This window comes from Tachypleus tridentatus, chromosome 12, assembly GCF_004210375.1.
Source record: "Tachypleus tridentatus isolate NWPU-2018 chromosome 12, ASM421037v1, whole genome shotgun sequence".
Lineage (NCBI taxonomy): Eukaryota > Metazoa > Arthropoda > Merostomata > Xiphosura > Limulidae > Tachypleus > Tachypleus tridentatus.
Genome location: NC_134836.1, coordinates 10,773,457 through 10,796,412, shown reverse-complemented (window position 1 = coordinate 10,796,412; position 22,956 = coordinate 10,773,457). Strand labels below are relative to the sequence as shown.

At 31.2% G+C, this 22,956-nt stretch overlaps 1 protein-coding gene and 1 long non-coding RNA gene across 6 annotated transcripts in view; one reads left to right on the top strand and one right to left on the bottom strand.

Moving 5' to 3' along the window:
- The window catches only part of LOC143235380 (alpha-catulin-like), a 59,083-nt gene extending 37,424 nt beyond the window's left edge, over window positions 1-21,659 (top strand). For all 5 annotated transcript variants that reach the window (XM_076473487.1, XM_076473486.1, XM_076473484.1 and 2 more), the window contains 7 exons: window positions 669-869; window positions 2,770-2,820; window positions 4,248-4,436; window positions 7,357-7,434; window positions 8,394-8,516; window positions 13,872-13,955; window positions 17,134-21,659. In XM_076473487.1, the coding sequence (XP_076329602.1) occupies window positions 669-869; window positions 2,770-2,820; window positions 4,248-4,436; window positions 7,357-7,434; window positions 8,394-8,516; window positions 13,872-13,955; window positions 17,134-17,268 (861 nt within the window). In that variant the 3' untranslated portion in view covers window positions 17,269-21,659. The remainder of the gene's footprint in view (window positions 1-668; window positions 870-2,769; window positions 2,821-4,247; window positions 4,437-7,356; window positions 7,435-8,393; window positions 8,517-13,871; window positions 13,956-17,133) is intronic.
- On the bottom strand, window positions 12,935-19,713 carry LOC143235385 (uncharacterized). The gene is made up of 3 exons (XR_013019152.1): window positions 19,589-19,713; window positions 14,631-14,819; window positions 12,935-13,620 (listed from the first exon to the last, which is right to left on the bottom strand). It is a non-coding gene; the product is annotated as an uncharacterized LOC143235385 (long non-coding RNA).
- Window positions 21,660-22,956: the final 1,297 nt, after the last annotated feature.

Below are 22,956 nucleotides of genomic sequence, written 5' to 3'. Positions count from 1 at the left end.
AAACACCGCTACTGAAGTGAACACTGTTTAACAAATGCCATTTCTATAAGAGTTATTAAAAAAAGATATTCAAATCAATTTGTTCAAGATGATAGTATAAAATCACGTTCTACATAATAACGACTTGAAAACACTATACACATAAGCTGAAACACAACAAATACATATTCCAGCACGTTCTTCTCTATATGCTTTAATTTCTGTTCCTGCTTCTATCTTTAAAATATTTATTTCAATCAGTAAACTGAGGAAGTTCTACATTGTTTTGTAAAATTACCCTATAAAAAGTAAACATTTTTATTCTAAATCTTTTTTTTCTTCCCTTCACAATATGAAGACTGAAGAATCAATGTTGATATTAATATGAAATTTTATGAATTACAAACAATGAGTAATGTTCCTTTAATGGAAACAGAAACATTTTGATATATACATGAATAACTGTTGAGGAAGTATAACGCATGACAGTAGACACCAATTATATATATATATATATATATGATGACGTAGATACATTGTTTTATTGTATTGTTTAATGTTTGATTATGTGGTGACATAGCATATTCTTTAATTTTAAAGTGTGGTATTTAATTATATGATACGTTTCCACATCGTTCATACTATTATTAAAATAGTATGTGAAATAAGGTTTCAATACACTTCAATAGGTTCTGAATGCTTGCCACACCCTCTACTTACATCCTACCAGCAAAATAGCAAAGGAAAATTTTGACGTTTTCTGTGAGATGTGGCACGCATTGGAGAACGACATTACCAAAATGTCCTGTGATATTGCCGAGATCTGTGGAGGAACAGAAAAAACACCTGAGAAGTGTTTTAATTCTTCTCTTCAGCAATCGAAATATTTCGTAAGTTATAATTTATATTCTCACTCTGTATTGTTTTTCACTATTACTCCAGCTGTGTTTAATCTACAACTACCTATCATCTTGTAACTTCAGCGTACATCATTACAACAGGTTTAATCTATACCTACACATCATTGATATAACCACAGTATACGTTATTATCCCAGAAATGTTTAATATACACCTATACATCATTGATATAACTATAGTGTACATTATCACTTCAAGAGTGCCTATTACATACAATCTTTACCATTTCTTGTACATTTTTACGCTATGAGTGTTTCACCTACACATACATATCATATTCATAATTTTAGAGTGTACTGTCACTTCAGGTTTCACCTACACATACATATCATATTTATAATTTTAGAGTACTCTGTCACTAGAGGTTTAATCTACACATACTTATTATATTCATAATTTTAGAGTACATTGTCACTACAAGTTTAATATACACATGCATATCATATTTATAATTTTAGAGTACTCTGTCACTAGAGGTTTAATCTACACATACTTATTATATTCATAATTTTAGAGTACATTGTCACTACAAATTTAATATACACATGCATATCATATTTATAATTTTAGAGTACTCTGTCACTAGAGGTTTAATCTACACATACTTATTATATTCATAATTTTAGAGTACATTGTCACTACAAATTTAATATACACATACATATCATATTTATAATTTTAGAGCACACTCTCACTATAGTTTTATATACACATACATATCATATTTATAATTTTAGAGTACTCTGTCACTAGAGGTTTAATCTACACATACATATCATATTTATAATTTTAGAGCACACTGTCACTTCAGGTTTAATACGCACATACATATCATATTTATAATTTTTAGAGTATACTGTCACTTCAGGTTTAATATGCACATACATATCATATTTATAATTTTTAGAGTATACTGTCACTTCAGGTTTAATATGCACATACATATCATATTTATAATTTTAGAGTACTCTGTCACTAGAGGTTTAATCTACACATACATATCATATTTATAATTTTAGAGCACACTGTCACTTCAGGTTTAATATGCACATACATATCATATTTATAATTTTTAGAGTATACTGTCAGTACAGGTTTAATCTGCACATACATATTCATAATTTTAGAGTATACTGTCAGTACAGGTTTAATCTAGACATATATTTATAATTTTAGAGTGTACTATCACTTCAGGTTTATATACACATACATATCATATTTATAATTTTAGAGTATACTATCACTTCAGGTTTAATCTAAACATAATATTAATTTTGAAACTTTAGTGTACTACTACAGATTTATTCTATCCCTAATATTTTATTTATATTTTCACCTTCCCGTTCACTTTCAGGGTATAGGAATATATTAACACAACACTCTGTGTCTAAACTTTTATTCTACGAACTCTTGAAAAGAGAGTCCACAAAGCAAAAAACGTTTGTTCAAAACACGGTTAAAGTTTCCAAATAGGGTTAATTTTTTGGCTTTTAACTGTAGCCTCCTTTTAATATTGCACAGTAGAAGTAAGTACTTATTAATATGATAGAATGGCTAAACATATGTTTGATTATGTAAAGAAAGTTTTGAGGTTCCGATAAAGTGACCATTCTGGTAACACAGTTAGTAGAAACGACCTTTGTACTCCAAATGTCATTTTTTCTAACTTTATTGTTTGAATGTGAAGATACACCGATTGTGCACGATAAATTTAAATTAAAAATGTAACCATGTTTAATTTTCTTATATACAAGAAAAAGGTGGTAGTTGTGTTAGCTTTAGTTTTACGTAAAAACGTGCGTAGATAAGAAATTACAAATAAGCAATATAAATGGTGTTGTTGTGTAACAGTGGATTTTTTTTTATGTAGAAAAATGTTCCTACAGAAACATCGTTTAATCCAGAGAAGTTAAAAGATGAGGTAACAAATTTAAATGTTCATGTTTTTACTTACATTAACTTAAATTAATAACTAAAACCTATACAAAATTCGTTTAATAACTATAAAGTATATTAAAAAGTAGTCTCTCACCTAATTTATACACAATACAAAGCTCACTGAATAAATATGTAACCTATAAGAAAAACACCGAAAAACTGTTTTATTCATGTAATTCATGTAAAATTGCTATAATACGTTTAACAGATATATGGAAACCAATTCAAATTGTACATGCAAAATATGAAACTGTTTAATACTTGTAAAACATGTATCGACCCGGTATGGCCAAGTGGGTTGAGGCGTTCGATTCATAATCCGAGGGTCGCGGGTTCGAATTCGCGGGGGCGTTATAATTTGACGGTCAATCCCACTATTCGTTGGTAAAAGAGTAGCCCAAGAGTTGGCGGTGGGTGGTGATGACTAGCTGCCTTTCCTCTAGTCTTACACTGATTGACAGCTAGCGCAGATACCCCTCGTGTAGCTTTGCGCGAAATTTAAAAAAAAACAAACATATATATTGCATAAGGATGTAAATCCCCTTTATTACATGTCAAAGACGAGAGATCTATTTAACACACATGTTGGTGTAAAACCCATTTAATACATATAACGATGTAAAACCTTTTTATTACATGTGAAAGCTGTAAGATCAAATAATACACATAACGGTGTAAAATACGTTTATTACATAACAGCCCTTTAGGATCCATTAATACACATATACTATAAAATCCGTTTATTGCGTGTCAAAGATGTAAAAACCTGATTATTTCATATCAAAGGTGTAAGACCTATTAATACACACAATGACGTCATCTTCGTTTATTACATGTGAAACATATTAACCTCTTTCTTTACGTTTAAAACATATATATTTAACTATATAACTTTTAGACTGAGGAAACTTTGTTGTCCGTAGTTTCTTAATACTAGACGCAGCTTTACGGAGATTAGCCACGATGCTGAATATAAACACACTTATTAATTTCAAATATGTTCGGGTGAAACTAATTCGAAACAATTTGTTGACTTTCTTTTCCGCATAAGGCCCGGCATGGCCAGGCGTGTTAAGGCGTTCGACTCGTAATCCAAGGGTCACGGGTTCGAATCGCGGTCGCACTAAACATGCTCACCCTTTCAGCCGTGGGGGCGTTATAATGTATCGTTCAATCTCACTATTCGTTGGTAAAAGAGTAGCCCAAGAGTTGGCGGTGGGTGGTGATGACTAGCTGCCTTCCCTCTAATCTTACTATGCTAAATTAGGGACGGCTAGCGCAGGAAGTCCTCGAGTAGCTTTGCGCAAAATTCAATACAAACAAACAAACAAACAACCTTTTCCGTATAAATCGAGTTTGTTTTTCTTATCAGTTTTGTAATTTCAGTTAGTGATTTGACTGCATTTGCAGGAAAAAGAAGAAACTGAAAAAATTAGTTCGGAAGTAAAAAATCTGAATTCGGAGAAGGAAGCGGAAACTAAAAACTATCTGACGGAAGAAAACGACAGCGATATTGTTCGTAGGGTCCGTGGAATGACCCAGGTGGCAGTTTCTGTTTATCAGTTTACACGTGGAGAAGGAGATCTAAAAACCACGCAAGTATGTAACCATTTTAAAATATTAAAAACGTAAACTAAGTATGCTGCTATCCCATACTAAATACATGTATTGCATGTTTATGAGAACCACGCATGTAAGTAACCGTTTTAAAATATTGAAAACGTAAACTAAGCCTGCTACTGTCCCATACTAAATACATGTATTGCCTGTTTATGAGAACCACGCATGTAAGTAACCGTTTTAAAATATTGAAAACGTAAACTAAGCCTGCTACTGTCCCATACTAAATACATGTATTGCCTGTTTATGAGAACCACACATGTAAGTAACCGTTTTAAAATATTGAAAACGTAAACTAAGCCTGCTACTGTCCCATAAAAATACATGTATTGCCTGTTTATGAGAACCACGCAAGTAAGTAACCGTTTTAAAATATTGAAAACGTGAACTAAGCCTGCTACTGTCCCATACTAAATACTTGTATTACCTGTTTATGAGTATTACATCATCAAACTAGGATCATAACACCAGCGATCAGATGAAACTTGGGTCACAACATCTCTGGTCAGAACAAACTAGGATCAGACAAAACTTGGGTCATAGCATCTATGGTCAGAAATATGTGATGTCAGATTAAACTTGAATTACAACATACATGGTAAAAAAGATCTGTAAATTAAAATAGCCTCAAGTCAGAACAGACCAGTGTGAGTTTAAATTACTCGTTACAACAAGTAAAAATAAAACGAATGCAAATGGTAAGCTGTTGTAAAGCAATATCGAGTTAGAACGAAAATAAAATAAAAATAAACTGAATGTAGAGATCATTAACCACTTTCTACATTTACCAATGTTACTTTTATTTAGTTGTTGACCCAAATGCACAACGTTTCAAAATGTCAAGACAAAAAGATGAATACATTGTTTAAGTAAAAAAACAGCTGGTATGGGTAGAGAAAGCACTATGTAGAGGAGCGAACAACGTTTCTACCTTCTTTTTTCTCTACAAGTGGGTTTTATCGTCATCACAAAGACGGTTAGTACGCCAACCTCGTAATTAAACTTACTGAATTTCTCTAATAATCGGTCATGTAGCTGAACAGACACGATAAATATCACTTGGTAATTCTTCTTACACTGAACTCATAAATACACTAAATAGTTACTGATTACTCGTTCACTGATATCGCATATTTACCGTAGTGTTATTTCTAATACTCCGCGAAACTTCTATGTAATGATATCATTACCTTCCTATACTTCTAAAATAAAATATTAATCGATGTGTCAAATATTTGTGTACAGTTTGTTTTAAGGGTATTAGTTCAGATAGGTAGATAAACTTTATTGTAAATATTCTAAGAATTTGTCAAACATAATATGAATATCTGTGATATCCTGAAAACTGAATATTATTCAGGAATAGGTGTCATATCTAGAGGCTGCACATGTGTTGCAGTAAACACACGAAGAAACATATCAAGTATTAATCCATATTACACTGAATAGTTTTTATTTAAACTTTTCAAATAGACATTCCTTATGAGAATGTTGGTCTTACACAAAGTGCCTACAAGCACGAGACATTAATGGCAGACATTGTTTGAGCATGCAACAACAAAGAAGACTTCTAGACATTAATGATATTAGGACATTGTTTGAGTATCCAACACAACAACAAGGAAGACTTCTAGATATTAATTATACTATGACATTGTTCGAGTATATAACAAGGAGATAATTAGACACTAACGATACTAAGGTATTGTTTGACTATACAACAACAAGGAAGACAATTAGACACTAATGATACTAAGTCATTGTTTTAGTCGCAACAAAAGAAAGACTACTACATACTAAGGCACTGAGTATACAACAAGAAGAAAAACTACTTGACACTAATGATTCTAAGACATTGTTTGAGTATACAATAAGGAAGATTACTAGACCCTAATTATACTAAGAGATTGATTGAGTATATAATAATGAGGAAAACCACTAGACACTAATGGTCCCATGATAACTGAGTATACAACAAGAAGGAATACTACTAGACACTAATGATACTAAGGCATTCTTTGAGTCTAAAACAAGGAATATTACTAGACACTAATGATACTAAGGCATTATTTGAGTAAACAAAATCAAGGAAGACTACTAGACACTAAAGATAATAAGACATTGTTTGGGTATACAACAGAAAGAAAGACAAAGAGACGCTAATCATAATATAACACTGCTTGAATATACAACAACAAGGAAGACTAATATACAATAATGTTACTAAGGCAATCTTTGAGTATCCAAAATCAAAGAAGACTATAGAAAGTTGTTTTCCTGTACCTGTTGATAACAAATATTTTATCGAAAGGTAATTATGGTGAAGTCTTTTGACAAACAATCTCGACTGATGTGGTGAAATGCTACAAAACTACTGGTAAGGAATGAAGTTATGTGAATAAGTTAAAGTTTTATAGTTGGTGACTGTAATGCTTATTAAACACTTTAACTAATCCAGGAATAAAGTCATACGTCATTTACTTTGTTAGTATCTGTTCATATAGATAGCGAGCATATGATACAGGATACAGGATAACATATCTTAACAGCAACAGCATAATTGGTTTCTATTCCCTTGGAGCACTGCATATATATTCTTGAATATCTTTTTGGACTGAGTGAATTATGTTAGCAAAGCAAGGAGGTCCTTTTATTTGATAATGCAACAATACGCACTTCATAAAACATTTATAAAATGTTTTCAAAATAAAAATGTAAATAGCCAGCATAATTAATCACTTAGTTATATTTTTACTTGACAAAAATGAATTTTATTTCACATTTTCTAAAAACTATTTATAACAACTTTTTTTATAATTTATTGTGTTTTAATTTTTGATTTAATAAATTCAATTATTCAAACCTCCTCTTAATACTAGTATTCTCTATTATAACTTAGGATATTTTCAACCAAGCAGAAATGTTTGCAGAGGATGCAAATAGGTTATACAAAGATATTCGTCAGTTTTCATACCAGGTAAAACTTTTTCTTTCAAAACATTTATATAGATGCACATATTTAGTAATAAGTTCATATAAAGAATTCTCTATTCACCAGCCTAGACTGAAGTTAATACAAATGTCAGCATATAAATTCAGCTACTAAAACATGTACATAAACTTTGATAATTTACATAATTCTGGTGTATTATCATTTAGATATTTCTGGTCTAGAGAATTAACCAAACAACCATTTAGACACTACTGACGAACACTACTGGTTAAACAATAATTTAGCTGGTTCTCGTACAAACGCTGGCTAGACAATCATTTCGTTAAACTGGTTTACAGAACTTGCTAATCACTAATTTCAACAGTCCTGGTGCACAAGTAGATTTCCATGTTTTCCTCGTGTAATAACAATATCACTACAGCAAACTTCCAGGTTTTTAATGTGTTAACATCGACACTATTGAGCTTCTAGGCTTTCCACAATTGCTAACATCAATAATGTAGTACACTTCTAGGCTTTCCACAATTGCTAACATCAATAATGTAGTACACTTCTAAGCCTTCCACAATTGCTAATATCAATAATGTAGTACACTTCTAAGCCTTCCATAATTGTTATCATCAACACTGTATTAAACTGCAGAGCCTTCCATAATTGTTAGTATCAACACTACAGCAAAGTCCCACACCTTTCACGTGTTAGCATTATCACATTAGGAAATTTTCAGACTTTTCTTTTGTGTCGTATTAAAATAAGGGCTCGAACAGACTTTCAATAACCACTTTACTACAATCTTAGACAACTAGAATTCTGTTATTGGTGTTTTATGGCCAAATTTTCATTTTTGATAAAAGGGAAGATAAAAATAATGTCTGCTATTAAACTTAGCGTTTTAATCATTACGTCTTAATTTAAGTCATCCGTGGACTATAAAAATTATATTTAAGGACATGAAACTCGTAAACAAGTTTTGGGTTTTACAGGTTCCAGGTGGGTCACAGAAAAAAGACCTCCTAGAAAGTCTTGACAAAGTCCCAACTTACGTTCAACATTTGCAGTTTACCGTGAGAAATCCAACCGTGGGTAAAGCAGCCACATTCACAAAGGTATAATATTAAAATCCTCCAAATTCCGTCTAAATTTTAAATATAAAGGTTGTCTAATATTTGATAAAAATATGTCTAGTAGAACAACTTATAGATAAGCAAAAGTGATTATAATTAACCATTGTTACTTGTTTTATATTACCGTTCTTGTGTTCTAGTACCATATTTATGATTCCTAACTGTTCAAAATCTTGAATTTCACACAATAGCAGATCTTCACAATGAGAAATTTAGTTAATAATTAGTATGTTCGCATTTCGAATCCAAGCAGCTATTTTCTGTAACATAAAAAAGCATTTCCTGTGGATATATGATTCGTCCTGAATCTGTGAATCATGTTGGGGTTGGTCAGAAACTAATAGTAGTGTGAAAATTACTGATCACAAAACACTTGGGTTCGGGTTTACAACAGTTTACGATGTTTTTTTAGAACGATCTATAATATATATCCTGACTGTAAAGTAACGGATCTACAAAACAGAAATTCGTAGAAATACCAACATCACAAATTTGTGAAGTTGGTTACTGCAGGAAAGCAAATACAAGTACAAGCCTTTAAAAATGATAAGTTTCGTCTGATCCAGCGTTGCTATGGTAACTAACAAAAATGCTTCAAGCATGTTAAAAATTCTGCAGTTTGAACAGAGAGAAACTGAGAAATCGTTAACGAGATTGTTTCTGGAAGCCAAGCCTTAATCTTGAAGAATAATGATGTTATGTAGCCTAACCATTAGTTTATCATCTACTCAAAAGAACTAAATGGTCAAGAGTTGCCAGATGGAGACATCGTTTCTTTCGAGTGTTGTGATATATCAATTAATCAGTGGCTCAGCGTCTCCTTAAAATAACCAAATGGTCAAGAGTTGCCAGATGGAGACATCGTTTCTTTGGTCTCTCTTCGAGGGTGTTGTTACAGTAGATTTTACATTGAAAATGACCCACCAGTTGAGCCAGTCAGTCTGAATAAAACACGATCTAATTTTGAGAAATCATCAGACGGTCGTAACAAAACTATGATTTATGTGAAGAAGACGATGTAACGCACTATCTATTTAAAGCTGCCAAGTACTTTCATAAACAAAAAAATTTAAAGCATATTCTTATTACACCCTTCGTTAGAAAGCAGTTTATTAAATAGTAGACTAAAGCTTTGTATTTTCTAAGTGAATTATTGGTTTGCACAAAATTATTGTTGATGCTAAAAGATAGTAAAATGCCGCTTTGATTATACAATTTTCTATAATTATTGTGATATCTTACCAGTTGCATGTCCATCTTACTAGATTGCACCTTGAGATTTACCATATTGATAACACATTCTTTTAATAATGTCACTTATATTGAAAACAACTGATTCGGCCCTCAGGATAACTCAATACTCTCGAAGAATCATTTAATTATAAATCCTTTATTAATGAGATCCCACTGTATAAAATAAGTATAATATTAGATAATCAACTAATATTTAGTCTGACGTTCCTAAAACATACGAGATACGTGTTGAATTTAGATCATAAGACTATTTTATTTAAACATCAGCAGTGTTACCATTGCCCGAATTTTCGAGAGAGAAAAAAACCTACTCCCTCTGTTTCCCCTTCTATATTTCCACAAGTAAAACTATTTTGTGAATTTATGAAAAAAAAAAAAACTTTAGGTTTGACTTTTGAAAATAAACTAAGAACTTGTATTTTATTACAATTTACAGTAAGTAAGATTAGTTTTAAGAACAGGTACGTTTCGTTCACTGGAGTGATCATTAATCAAGTACATAAATTTCTACAGCAAGAAATGTTCTAGTATTTAAATCAATATTCAAACCCAACAATGTATTTAAGTTCTAGAATTGATTGTACTTATTGATGTAAGTGAATTTTAAAAATTATTTATGTATGACTAAATAAAAAAATAATCCAAATATGAATGAATATAAAAAACTATGGAATATTTTAATTTTATGGAAAATATTTGCATAAGTTTAGGAATGTGTGGGGATATAACGATGAAAGTTATATAGAGATGTACCTGGGTATTTGTTAATTGTGGGATTTTTATCAATCAAGTTTGTCCGATTTTTCTTCTGTTAGTGTTCAGGCTCGTGTTTTAATACTTTAACGTTATGTTTAGAAAACTGTTTGTTTTTTATTCATATGCTCATGGACTTTGGGAAAGGGGTTTTTGGTGTTCGTTTAACATGATCTTCAAGTTACATCCTGTTTCACCTATGTAAAAGACTGGAAAACAGTTTGTTATACACTTTTCTTAACATGTGTTTAATTTTTATTCCAGGGATGAAAATGAAGCGTTATGTTAAGGCTATATTTATGTGTCAGTCTTTTCCAACTCTCTGATAGGTGTACTCTAATACCTTCTATATATATGGGGTGGTGCAAGTAATTAAGTTTTCCTTGTTTTGTAGTGTTTGAGTTTGTTTGTTAAACGTCTCCTGTAAGTGTGTTTTGTTAATTTAATTTATTAACAGTTTCTGTAACTACTTTAGTAGGGAACTGGTTAGTGTTAGTGAAATATTCAGTTAAGTGTGTAACTTCTTTATCAATGTTTTCTGTGGTACATATAATGTATGCTAAAGTAGGAGTTTTTAAAATGCATAGCTTCTGATGGATTACATGTTTTAGAAACCGGTTTATGTAATTTCCGCTGGACGTGTTTTTTCTATGAATTTTAATGGTGAACCTTCAGGAGGTTCGTCCGTGTAATGTTAACATTTAAAAATTTATTGTGTATTTTTTCATTTTCCACTGTGAAATGCATGTCCTTATGTAGGTTGTTGATGCGTTGGATAAATTTTGTTTGCAATTTACTTAAAGCCGCAGAAAATATTATGTACATATATAAGCCCTAACGCAGGCTTATACATGGAAGAAGCTGTAGCAGGCTGTTCTGTGTGATGTAAGAAAAGAGTGTCCAAAGTACCTCACAAAACGAAACTACCAACCCGTTTTCAATCAGGGCTTCCTTATGAACGATGCTTGTTGTTTTTACTTAACTAACAAAAATAAATAGGCCCTTATGGAGAATATTCAGATTATATTATACACGTATTAGTTTCTGTTCTGGTGAACAGGATAAACATAGCTCTATTCCCACCCTGTCATCTTTCCTCAAGCATTAGAATTTTTAACGTAAATATGTAATATAACTTTGAATTTGCTTTAACATAAACGTAATATATTTTATGAATGTGATACCGTATTCACATTATGACACCGATATACGAAATATACTACAATCAAAATTAAAATAAAGTATAGAACAACGTTTTGATCTTCTTAGGTGATAATCTTCAGGTTAACAATTACAGCTTATAATGTATCACAAGAAACAAGATCTACCTCCAGGTATCGAACTACCCAGAGATAAAAAAATGGAATAAAATATATTTGCTGACTTGACTTTAACCTAGTTCTACGCAATAAGTATTATAATACGAGTCTTACTCTTTTCATTAGTCTATTTTATAGCAGAAGGTATAACTTTTATTTTACAGGCTAAGCCCACAATTTGCTTTTCCACACACGGTGTTCTAATTCTGCATACATTTATTTTGTGTGAGATTAAAAATATATGACGTATTAGCATATATAGTTAATGACCTATCACTAAATAGGCCTATAATGCTATATTCCAAATTATAAAATGTTAACTTAATCTTACCAAAAAATGTTAAATCCACGTAAATTTATTTGTTCATTGTATATATTAATGTCAAAATTACCGGTTCTGCTGCTCGCAAACAATAAATGCATATAACAACGAAAAATTGTCGTTTTATGCATCATTACTTGAGGAAAATAGGCAGAGTGAAAGCTGCAAACGAACAGAAAAATTTTGACTTTTATATATAATGTATTTTCAAGACAACCAACTTTGATATCTGCATTTAGATTTCAGCTTTACGGACGTTCAGCTCTCATACCTTAAAGTACAAAGATTAACGTAAAGCACCAAGCTAATGACACCTTTAGGGTCAGGTTTTGGCTTAGACACCCAACTTTAACATCTCAATGCTCTTTACATTTTATAATTCACTTTCAAGTCAAACACCCACTGTAAGATCTTGTAATTTGATTAGACACTCACTGTAAGATCTTATAATTTGATTAGACACTCACTGTAAGATCTTATAATTTGATTAGACACTCACTGTAGCATCTTATGAGAATATTCAGCTTCACTTTAAACACCAATTTTAATATCTTATAATTCTGTTTCCTGTTAGACATTATACCGTAAGATTTTATAATTCAGTCCCTAAGTTAGACATCCCATGTAGCATCTTATAATTCAGGTTATGGTTAGACTTCCCACTGTAATATCTTATAATTTGGATACATACTCACATCTTATGATTCACTTTCTGGTTAGACACCAATTGTAATATCTTATCTTGCTTCTTCTTAGACATTCTACTGTAACATTTTGTAATCCAGAAATTAAGATAGACATCTCACTGTAACATTTTATTATTTGGTCTCTAGGTTAGACATCCCAGTGTAACATCTTGTAATTCAGTTTCTAGCTAGACATCCCACTGTAACATTTTATAATTCAGTTTTTAGTTATACACCTGAATTTAACATTTTATAATTCAATTTCTGATGAGACACCTATTTTAACATCTTATAATTCATTTTCTAGTTAGACATCCCATTATAACACCTTATAATTCAATTTCTAGGTTATACATCCCACTGTAACATTTTATAATTCAGTTTCTCATTTAAATATCTCACTGTGTCATCCTTTAATTCAATTTATAAGTTAGATACCCCACTGTATCATCATATAATTCAATTTCTATTTTAGATACCCACTGTATCATCTTATAATTCAATTTATAAGTTAGATATCCCACTGTAACATCTTATAATTCAGTTTCCAGGTTAGATATCTTACTGTAAAACATTATTATTCAGTTTTTATTCAGATTTCCACTTTAACATCTTGTCTTACATGTGCTGTTTTTAGTTTTCTTACTCATCATGTCCCCCGCTGGTGCAGCGGTAAATCTACGGATTTACAACGTTAAGTCAGGAGTTCGATTCCCCTTGGTGAACTCAGCAGATAGCCTCATGTGGCTTTGCTATAAGAAGACACACACATTCATCACAATAAACTTATATATACATATGTAGAATTTTAAGAATATGCAACACTGATGCTAGAAATGTATTCCAATAAATTATTCATACAAGCTGTTTATTTATTTTTCGTATTTAAAGTTGTAGTTTTCAGTTTTAAGGATAAATATCCAATTTTAACATTATAGAATACCTTATATCCTATCTTACAAGTATTGGAAGTGAATTATTGGGATAACTTTCTTTCCCTTAGGTTGATAATGTGATCCAAGGTGTAAAGGACCTAATGAACGTCGTATCGAAGGTAGTAACAATATGCCTTGTTTGTGCATCAAAGGTAACAAAATATTTTATTTTGATTTTAATAATTTTCCTTAACTCTTGATTTTATATTTAATGTTACAAAACTTACCCAATACTTATCTATACAACAATTATCTTATAAGAAAATTCTAACACAAATTGATATTTTTAGTGCAGGTCTTATCCCTTGGAATGATACGTTCTTTTGAACTGACAGTTACAGTCTATCTAGAAATAATTAAATATCGATTACATTTCAACATTTCGGATCTTTAGTTTGTTCACTGGAGTTACTAAACGTTGTCCAGATCTAATATTTTCCAGGCAGATACCATGAATATTTAACTATTATAAATCTTAAACGTAAATTCCACTGCTAGTTTTAATAGTTTAAAAACCTTATAAAACAAATTTTGTAAAAGCGCCTGATATGAATTATATCCTATTTAGGTTTATCTAAGCTCATATAGGCCTAAATCTTAAATACTAATGTTAGCGTAACCCTTACTGCAAAATTAGAAGTGATCAGAAAATAATATGTTAAATAATAGTAGAAGTATTATTAATATTCCATAAAACGTAATTTTATAAAACAACAAACAAACAAACTGCAACCAATGGATTTCATCATCATTGCCAACACGAACGAAATAGATAATTTGCATAAATATTGTATAATCTGTAATACCAAGCCTTGATTACATCCTACCTCATCATGACGAGATACGTATTGGGTGATTGTGTAAGTATGTCGTTCAAGGTTTTCAGAGATTTCAGTTTCCAAAATTACATTTCACTTTTGATTCCCCTAATTAGGCCTGTACTTCTTAATTGCAACGCTAAAATCAGGGGTCCGATTCCCCTCGGTGGGCTCAGCAGATAGCCCGATGTAGCTTTGCTATAAGAAAACACATACACACTTCGTAATTATATAAATGAGATATAATTAAATATGTGGCAGACTATGTAAATAACTAACTTTAATTTAGCTTTACACACGTAGCCAATTTTTTTATCATATCATGTTCATGCACACGACACATAATATAACATCGTAAAAATATCTAATATAGAAATTCAGATCAGAAATATATTAACTTCATTGAACTTAAAATCTTTATGTAAAAATTTATTGTCTGTAACTCTATTTTTACCGTTCCAATATACAAGTGGAATAAACGACAAAATATCGGATTAGATCAAATAGGAATAAAGTCAAAATTTTAGCCAGTTAAAAGACCGCAAGACATAAAAAATAATAAAGTGTTTAAAATATGTAAAAACACACGTCTATGATAAAAACTTTATATTAATTTGCAACTGCCTGACGAAGGGTTTTTGCGAATAATGGTTGTAAATTAATACAAAGTATTTGTCATAGACAAAATCTTTTTTAATCTTTTTTCTTATTATTTCATTAAATGACTATCATAAACTAACTTGATTGCTGGTCATGATATTTACTTTGTATCTGTTTTTTTTTAATTTTGCACAAACCTATTCGAGGGCTGTCTGCGCTAGCCGTCCCTAATTTTGCAGTGTAAGTCTAGAGGGAAGGCAGCTAGTCATCACCACCCACCGCCAACTCTTGGGCTACTCTTTTACCAACGAATAGTGGGATTGACTGTCACATTATAACGCCCCCACGCCTGAAAGGGCGAGCATGTTTGGTGTGACGGAGATTCGACACCGCGACCCTCACATTACGAGTCGAGTGCCTTAACCCACTTGACCATGCTTGGCTCTTTGTATCTGACCACCAGTAACTGAAAATTTATAATACAGCAGAAAGGAAGTATGACGTTATCATTTTAAAAAAAATTAGCTTAAATTGAATTTAATTGTTGTGTATTTTGTACGCAATGATAAAACTTTAATTTGTTGGAAAGCCTGCCCTTTTTTTTTTATCTATTATCACATCCTATATATTGTGCAATATTGAAACAAAAACCTTGATTTATATATAAATATTTTCTAGAATACGTAAATTAGCGTTTTCATTTTTAGCACAAGCGGTTAAACCACCTGGTGGCTCTGCCTTTCTGTTCTAGATTCTAAAACTAAATTTAGGGTAGTTAAAGTTAACGATGAATAAGTTTGAAGTAGTAAATAATTAATTAGGCCAATTGTCTTCAACAGTAATGAGGCCTTTACTTTATACTATGGTTAATAGTTCATTTAATTTAAAATTCATATTATAACTGTAATTTCATAAAAAATAAGTCGATTGCTGATATTATAAAACAACATTGTAGTAAACTCGTCTTGTTTTAGTTAAAAAATGTTAGAGTTACAAGTGAAATATTCTAAAACTAAGTTACATTCACATACTTGAATGACTATAAATGTTTGAGAATATTTCCTTAAATATTTCTGAGAATTTTTTGAACTCCATCATTTCTGTCCCCCCTTTTTTTTCTTTAACTCCAGAAAATATAACAAACTCAAAATGAACTGGTACCATTTAATATTAGGTAAACGAATCACTTATAAATGTATAGATATGTTCAGATTGTTGGAGAACCAAGTAAGGTGTTTTGTTTTTTTACATTTCAAACATTTTATTGAGACACGAAATAAAATTTATTTTGCAATGTTGCAAACATATTAGCCACTTGCACCACTTTAAGGCGAAAATTAGTTAAACATTTCTCTATAAAGCAGTAGCAATAGCCCATTTCGTGTTAATGTAACAACTATAAATTATCCTAAATAACAAAGTAACAACACCTCATTTGGATTTAATACAGTAATTATGGGCTATCCTAAGTAATCCGGTACCATTGATCAAATCTTGTTAATACAGTAACTATGGGCTATCTCAACTAATCCAATAGTAACAGCCCCTTTTGTATTAATACAGTAACTATAGGCTGACTTAAGTAATCCAATACTGTCAGCCTGTTTCCTGTAATACGGTAATTATGGGCTGCCCTAAGTAATCCGCTACCGACATTCCATTTTTTGTAATAAAGGAACTGAAGACTATTTCATGTGAATATAGTAATTATAGGCTATCCTAAGTACCAGTAGCCAATTTCACGTTGCTTCGGTTGGAAACAAAAACTGCAAAATAAAATAATGTTGAAGAAAAGTTTAGAAAACTAATCTTTATGATATGCCACAACCTTTTTGAATAATGTATCAGTGAATTCTGGATAGCAGAACTTCTTCTTACGTTATATTTTGATGTATATCATACTATTTTTCAGTACAAGTTGAAGCTAAGAAAATCCAGAAACGCATCAGGTTACAGTGGAGATCTTGACGAGTGTGGATACGGAGATTCTTCTGGAGGTATGCCTCCTGGAGGTGGAGGGACCAGCTCATCCGATCCGAACATATGACAGTTAGGGTTAAGCCCACGAAGGGCTAACAAAGTTGGAGGTGATACACGTCGTACACGTGTATCGTTTTTCACTTTATTAGGAGCCAAAAAGCGAGACTGATGCTGAGTTAGAAATAATGCTGTGGTTGTTAAACGTTACTTTCCTACTAATTCAAATGGTTTTATTTTACCAAAGTAGTTGTGATAACGCCCTGATACTTAGCTCACCAACCTTAAGTTCAAGTGAATATTTTATTCGTTTCATGTGGCTAATAACAAATGTTGACTATATCTCGAGTTTCAAATATTTTTTCTAACTTAAATGTATCGTATCTCTGTAATATTATTAGCAAGGTGATATTTAACTGTATTTAAGTAGAGTTTATTGAATATTTTACAATATTACTTTACTGCAATAAGTAGTAAGCTGCAGGTAAAGACTGAATGAAATCAGCCCAAAGATTTTGAACACAAATCAGTATAGTGACACAATATAAGTTACGTTAACTGATAATATGAAACTGAAGAAATGTTTTAGAACAAGCATGGTTGAAAACTCAATAAACAGGATACTCTTAAAGCATCCATTTCTTGTTTAATCCGAAAGATAATTCTTATACTTTTACACTAACCTTTCGAATGAGATAAAATTTGGAAGGCACAGGATTTTGTTTGAGAGTCCATTGGTCTAGTTTTATTATTTCTGAATGACGACATATCACTCACAGACTTTTTACATGTATAGTTTATATATACATTTGTTTTACAGACGCATTATGTGTAATCAAAACAAGCATTTGTACAATGTAATTAAATATGCTTCTAAATTTTGTATAATCTTTGAGAAAATGTATTTATTTATTTATTTTGCTTTGTTTGGTTAACTCGGCTATGATTGCTAATATTTTAACTTTTCAAAGTTCTTTCTTTTTTTCCGGATATACCACACAGTGTATTCAAGGACGGAAAGTTTTCAAAATCCAAGATTTGTTTTACTCACTTTTGAAATTTCTGGTTCCCAAGATATTTAACATCCTAAGTTTTAACCAAAATGTATAGGTAATATATTTAATTTTCGACGTTTTAACCATATATTTTTAATAATTTATTACTCTTACGATTAGTATCTTGTTTTTTAACCATAACTAATTGAAGAATTTAAATCTATAAGTTTCTTACCCAGATATAACTAATTAATTATCTTTTAACCTTGACTTCCTCACCACATGTAATGTTCACTAGATTTTTCACCAAAACTACTCAGACGTTTAGTCTATCAAGATTTTCACTCTGACTATTTCCTCAGATGTTCAGTCTACTTAATTACACGTTTGACTAAGTTTTTCCCTATGATTACTTAATCAGAGTTTAGTCTACCAGGATTTTTACCATGACCACCTAATTACACGTTTATTTGACTAATTTGTTTCACGATGGTTAACTTAAAATTGTTTTCTAACGATACAGAACACGTGGTAGGTTTAGATATTGTAATCAAAGTGATTTTCAAATACGTTTCGAACAGACGAGAATAGTTCTTAGAAAGCTTTGAATCTTCTGCTATGAAGCACTATGTCAACAGAGCTTAAATACTAGCTGAATATGTGTAAATATAAGATTATCAAGTTAGGTTTCACTGGTATAATAAAGTAGGCCTAGACAAAGTTTCTTTCTTTGTTTTACTAACATTAAAGAGACGAAAATCTTGATGTGACGTCAATACACTAAGCAAAAGGTGTTTGTTCTTTAATACCTTAAATAAGTCACCTGCAACCCATATGTTGAATATTTATAAAGATTAATTAATATCGGGCACGTGTACTGATCCTCATGTTTCCTTCGATTAGCAAAGTAAAGGTTGAGAAGCATAAGATGTTTCACCCAAATGTCGTAACAATTGATAAACATAACGTTTTTCCATAAGTAGCGCAAAAAGTATAAGCCAGTGGGAATTACTGATATAGAGAAACTTACGAATATGTTTTTAGTTTTGTTAGGTTTTACCATGACATTTGTTTGTTCAGACAGCTCACGAATGCGTCTGTATTTGAGTATAAACGTTTAAATAAATGTAGTGAACATTTTGCCACGTTAAATAAAACTACTCTAGGTAGCGTTATGAAATACGTTTCTTGTAAACAGGAACACGCCTCTGTAACTTAAGTATCATGAAGAGAAAGAAGTTAGAACTAAATTAATGTCTGCCGATGTGGACTTCTTGTTGCGACCAAGGATGCTTATATTAAACAGCAAAAATTCAACTTGATACCAGAGATTAGTTAGTTCTAGTGGCATTATTTCACAAAAGGCTCGATGAAAAATAGCAAAAATTAACTCACCATCAGTTTAACTGAACCTCATGCTGGAGTGTAATTTGTGTACGTGAGTAACTCCAACCTAACTATAGGTGTTTCAGAGAAACTGTTATTTCGGTTGTCCTTCAGAGATTGAAGGGACGGCCTATCGTCCCCTCGATAACATCTCTGGAAGCTTGATACTGTAAGTTAAGAAAGATATAAGAGAAGGTGTGCTCGAATTAGATGACCAGTATCAACTGGGAACGTAAGAAATTAGAAATGCTCTGGACATCTTAAACTGGAGACAATGTAAAAAATTAGTTGTCCACGAGGAACATTTTCAACTCGAGAAAATATAAGAAATTAGTTATTCTCCAGATAGTTATACACTATCAACTAAAGATAATATAAGACATTAGTTGTTTACCAGATAGTCGTAAAGTATAATCTAGAGACAATATAAGACATTAGTTGTCTTCAGATAATCGTTCACTATAATTGAGAGACGACGTAAGACATTAGTTGTTCACCAGGTAGTTAGACAGTATCAGACGGAAACAATGTATGATATTAGTTGTCCATAAATGACAATTTAAGTGCCTGACTACACAGCTCAGATAATGTTCTGGTCGGATTGAAAAGTTTTCGTTTATTTATTATAGTGTGTGTCTTTTCATATAGCAAAGCCACATAGGGCTATCTGCTGAATCCACCGAAGGGAATCAAACGCCTGATTTTACCTTTGTAAATCCGTAGATTTACCGCTGTACCAGTGGGGGACATTTATTATAGAGCTTTAACTAGTGTTTTTCTGTTTATTATAGACCTTCAATTATAATTATTCAAATAGTACTTCAAGATCGTGATTTATAACTTGAAGTTCCTTTTTTGATCACAAACTTTACCAGTGATTTTAAAGTCAGATAAATTTTTTACATTTTGGAAAAGTTATTTCTTGAATATCTATACATAATGTTAAATTTTTCTTCACTTTAAGAAATTGTTGTTTCGCGTGTTACATCTTTTTTGTTAATGATGAATTACTAGAGAAACTTTCTAGATTAGGCTCTAAGAAATCTTCTATTTGCTGTCCATTTTGCTTAGACTTCACTGACTTTTACAGTCGAATTTAGCATCATTGTTAATAGTTTTACGAGTTTACTAACTAGAAGTCAGATTAAATCTGTGGACTTAAAAGTTAATGTAGTTTATGACAATATAAGCAAGTAGAGTTCACTGTTGAAATTCGGTTTGGTTATTTGCTTTGTAATAATGCTTGTAACTTTCATCCCATTAATATATAATTACTAATTAGTAAACGGCTATTTTGTGTTGAAAATATAATAGCAAACACGTTATTTCTACTGTTATTTACGCTTCAATCTTTTATTGCTCAAATATTTGAACTTGAGACCGTAAAGGTCAACTTTTGACCTAAATTTCAGAAATTTCTATTTAGGTAGATAAAATGCAGTTGCTGGCTTAAATTTTACTTCGTACTATTTAGATAAACAAACTCCTCGCTTAAGTTTGACTTCGTAGTAAATATCAAACTAAAGAAAAGGCAGCTATTTACATAAGTATTAATTTAAAGAAAAGGCGTGTCTTTGCTTTAGTTGGACTACAAAGTATTAAGGTAGAGAAAAGGTGGCTGTAACATGAGACAGCTACATAGTATGAAACTAGAAATAAAGGCAGCTGCTAACCTCAGTTTCAGTTTATCGTCTTAATATATAGAAAATTGTCTGAAATTTATGAATCAAACAAAGAAGATTAGACAAAATTCTGTAAAATAATTTTAGATCACGTGACAAAGAAAAATGATGAGCCATTATTTGGAAATTGTCCTGTTGCTTCGATTACGTGTAAACAACTCTGAATACTAACACCACTAGTGTCACTTTTCTTTAGTTTGATATGCCTGTCAAACTTCGCCATTTAATGTTTAATCATACTGTTCAGTAATTTTTTCCAAACTTGTCTTCCGATAATGACGAATAACTTGTGAATTTTATTACCTTAAACTACATTTAAAAGGTATGTTACATAGCAGTTAATTAAACTTCTTTCTGATATAATAATTATGTAAAATAAAACCGTTTGGTAAACAGAAGTTTGGTTCTCATGTCTCTCAAAATCTATAAGGAATGTTATCATGGATGGTCAAAATCATGTTTATTATTGCAAAGACAGTTCAGTCATGTTAACATAAAATCTTTGAGCGACATTTATCTTATCGTAAGAAACATTAAACCATAATAGTATGAAATATCAAAACTCCGCTTGGTGCACTGTAAGAAACGTTGAATCATGTTAACATGAAACATTAATACCATTTGGTAATATTTAGTAATATTTTATAAAAGCACTCGATATATACAACAAAGAGTACATGATACCGAGAAATGTGTGTCAATTATTTTAAACTAAGGTTCACATAAAGTGTTTTCATTTCATCTTCCTAAATATTCGTTATAAGATTTACCTTAACTTTTTCCCACCAGAGATCGTGTAACTTATTACTTAAAGAGTGCTTCCTCCATTATTATTTAGGTTTAGTTTTTTTCCGTACAGAGGTTTCAAACGTGTCGTTAACATGGAAATCCTCGAGCCACTCGATCGGAGTTGACAGTTTTTTGTTTCTTTTTATAATTATAGAAAAGTGGTAATCAGTAAAAATATATAACACAAAAATATACACTCATAACAATATATAGACAACTTTTGACAGAAACATAAATCTACAATGTTAGCACAGAAACATAAATCCACAATTTACAGCCCTTGTTAACACAAAAACATAAATCCCAAGTACATAGAGTCTTTGTTAACACCCAAACGTAAATCCATAAAAATGTATAATTCTTGTCAATACAGAAATGCTCGTCCATAACAATATAGTTTTCGTTAACACACGAAGATAAAGCCATAACAATGTATAATCCTTGTTAATACAGAAACGTTAACTTAATACATACAAACGAGAATCTATAACAATGTATCGTCTTTGTTAACACAGAAACGTAAATCCCAAACAAAAAAGTCCTTGTTAGCACATAAAGATAAATCCATAACAGTGTATAATCCTTGTTAACATAGAAAAGTCGATCCATAATAATATAGTTTTTGTTAGCACACATACGTAAATCCATAACAACGTATAACCAATGTTAACACAGAAACATTCATCCGTAACAATATAGTCAATGTTACCATAGAAACATAAATACATAATAATGTTCTGTCGTCGTTAACACAAAAACCTAAATCCATAACAATGTACTGTCCCTGTCAGAACAGAAAAATGAACCCGTAACCATGTATAGTATTATCATAGCTGGCATAACCTTAATTAAGCCGAACGTTAATATTACAAATTTTCCCAACTTTTCTTATAAAGCTTAGTATTA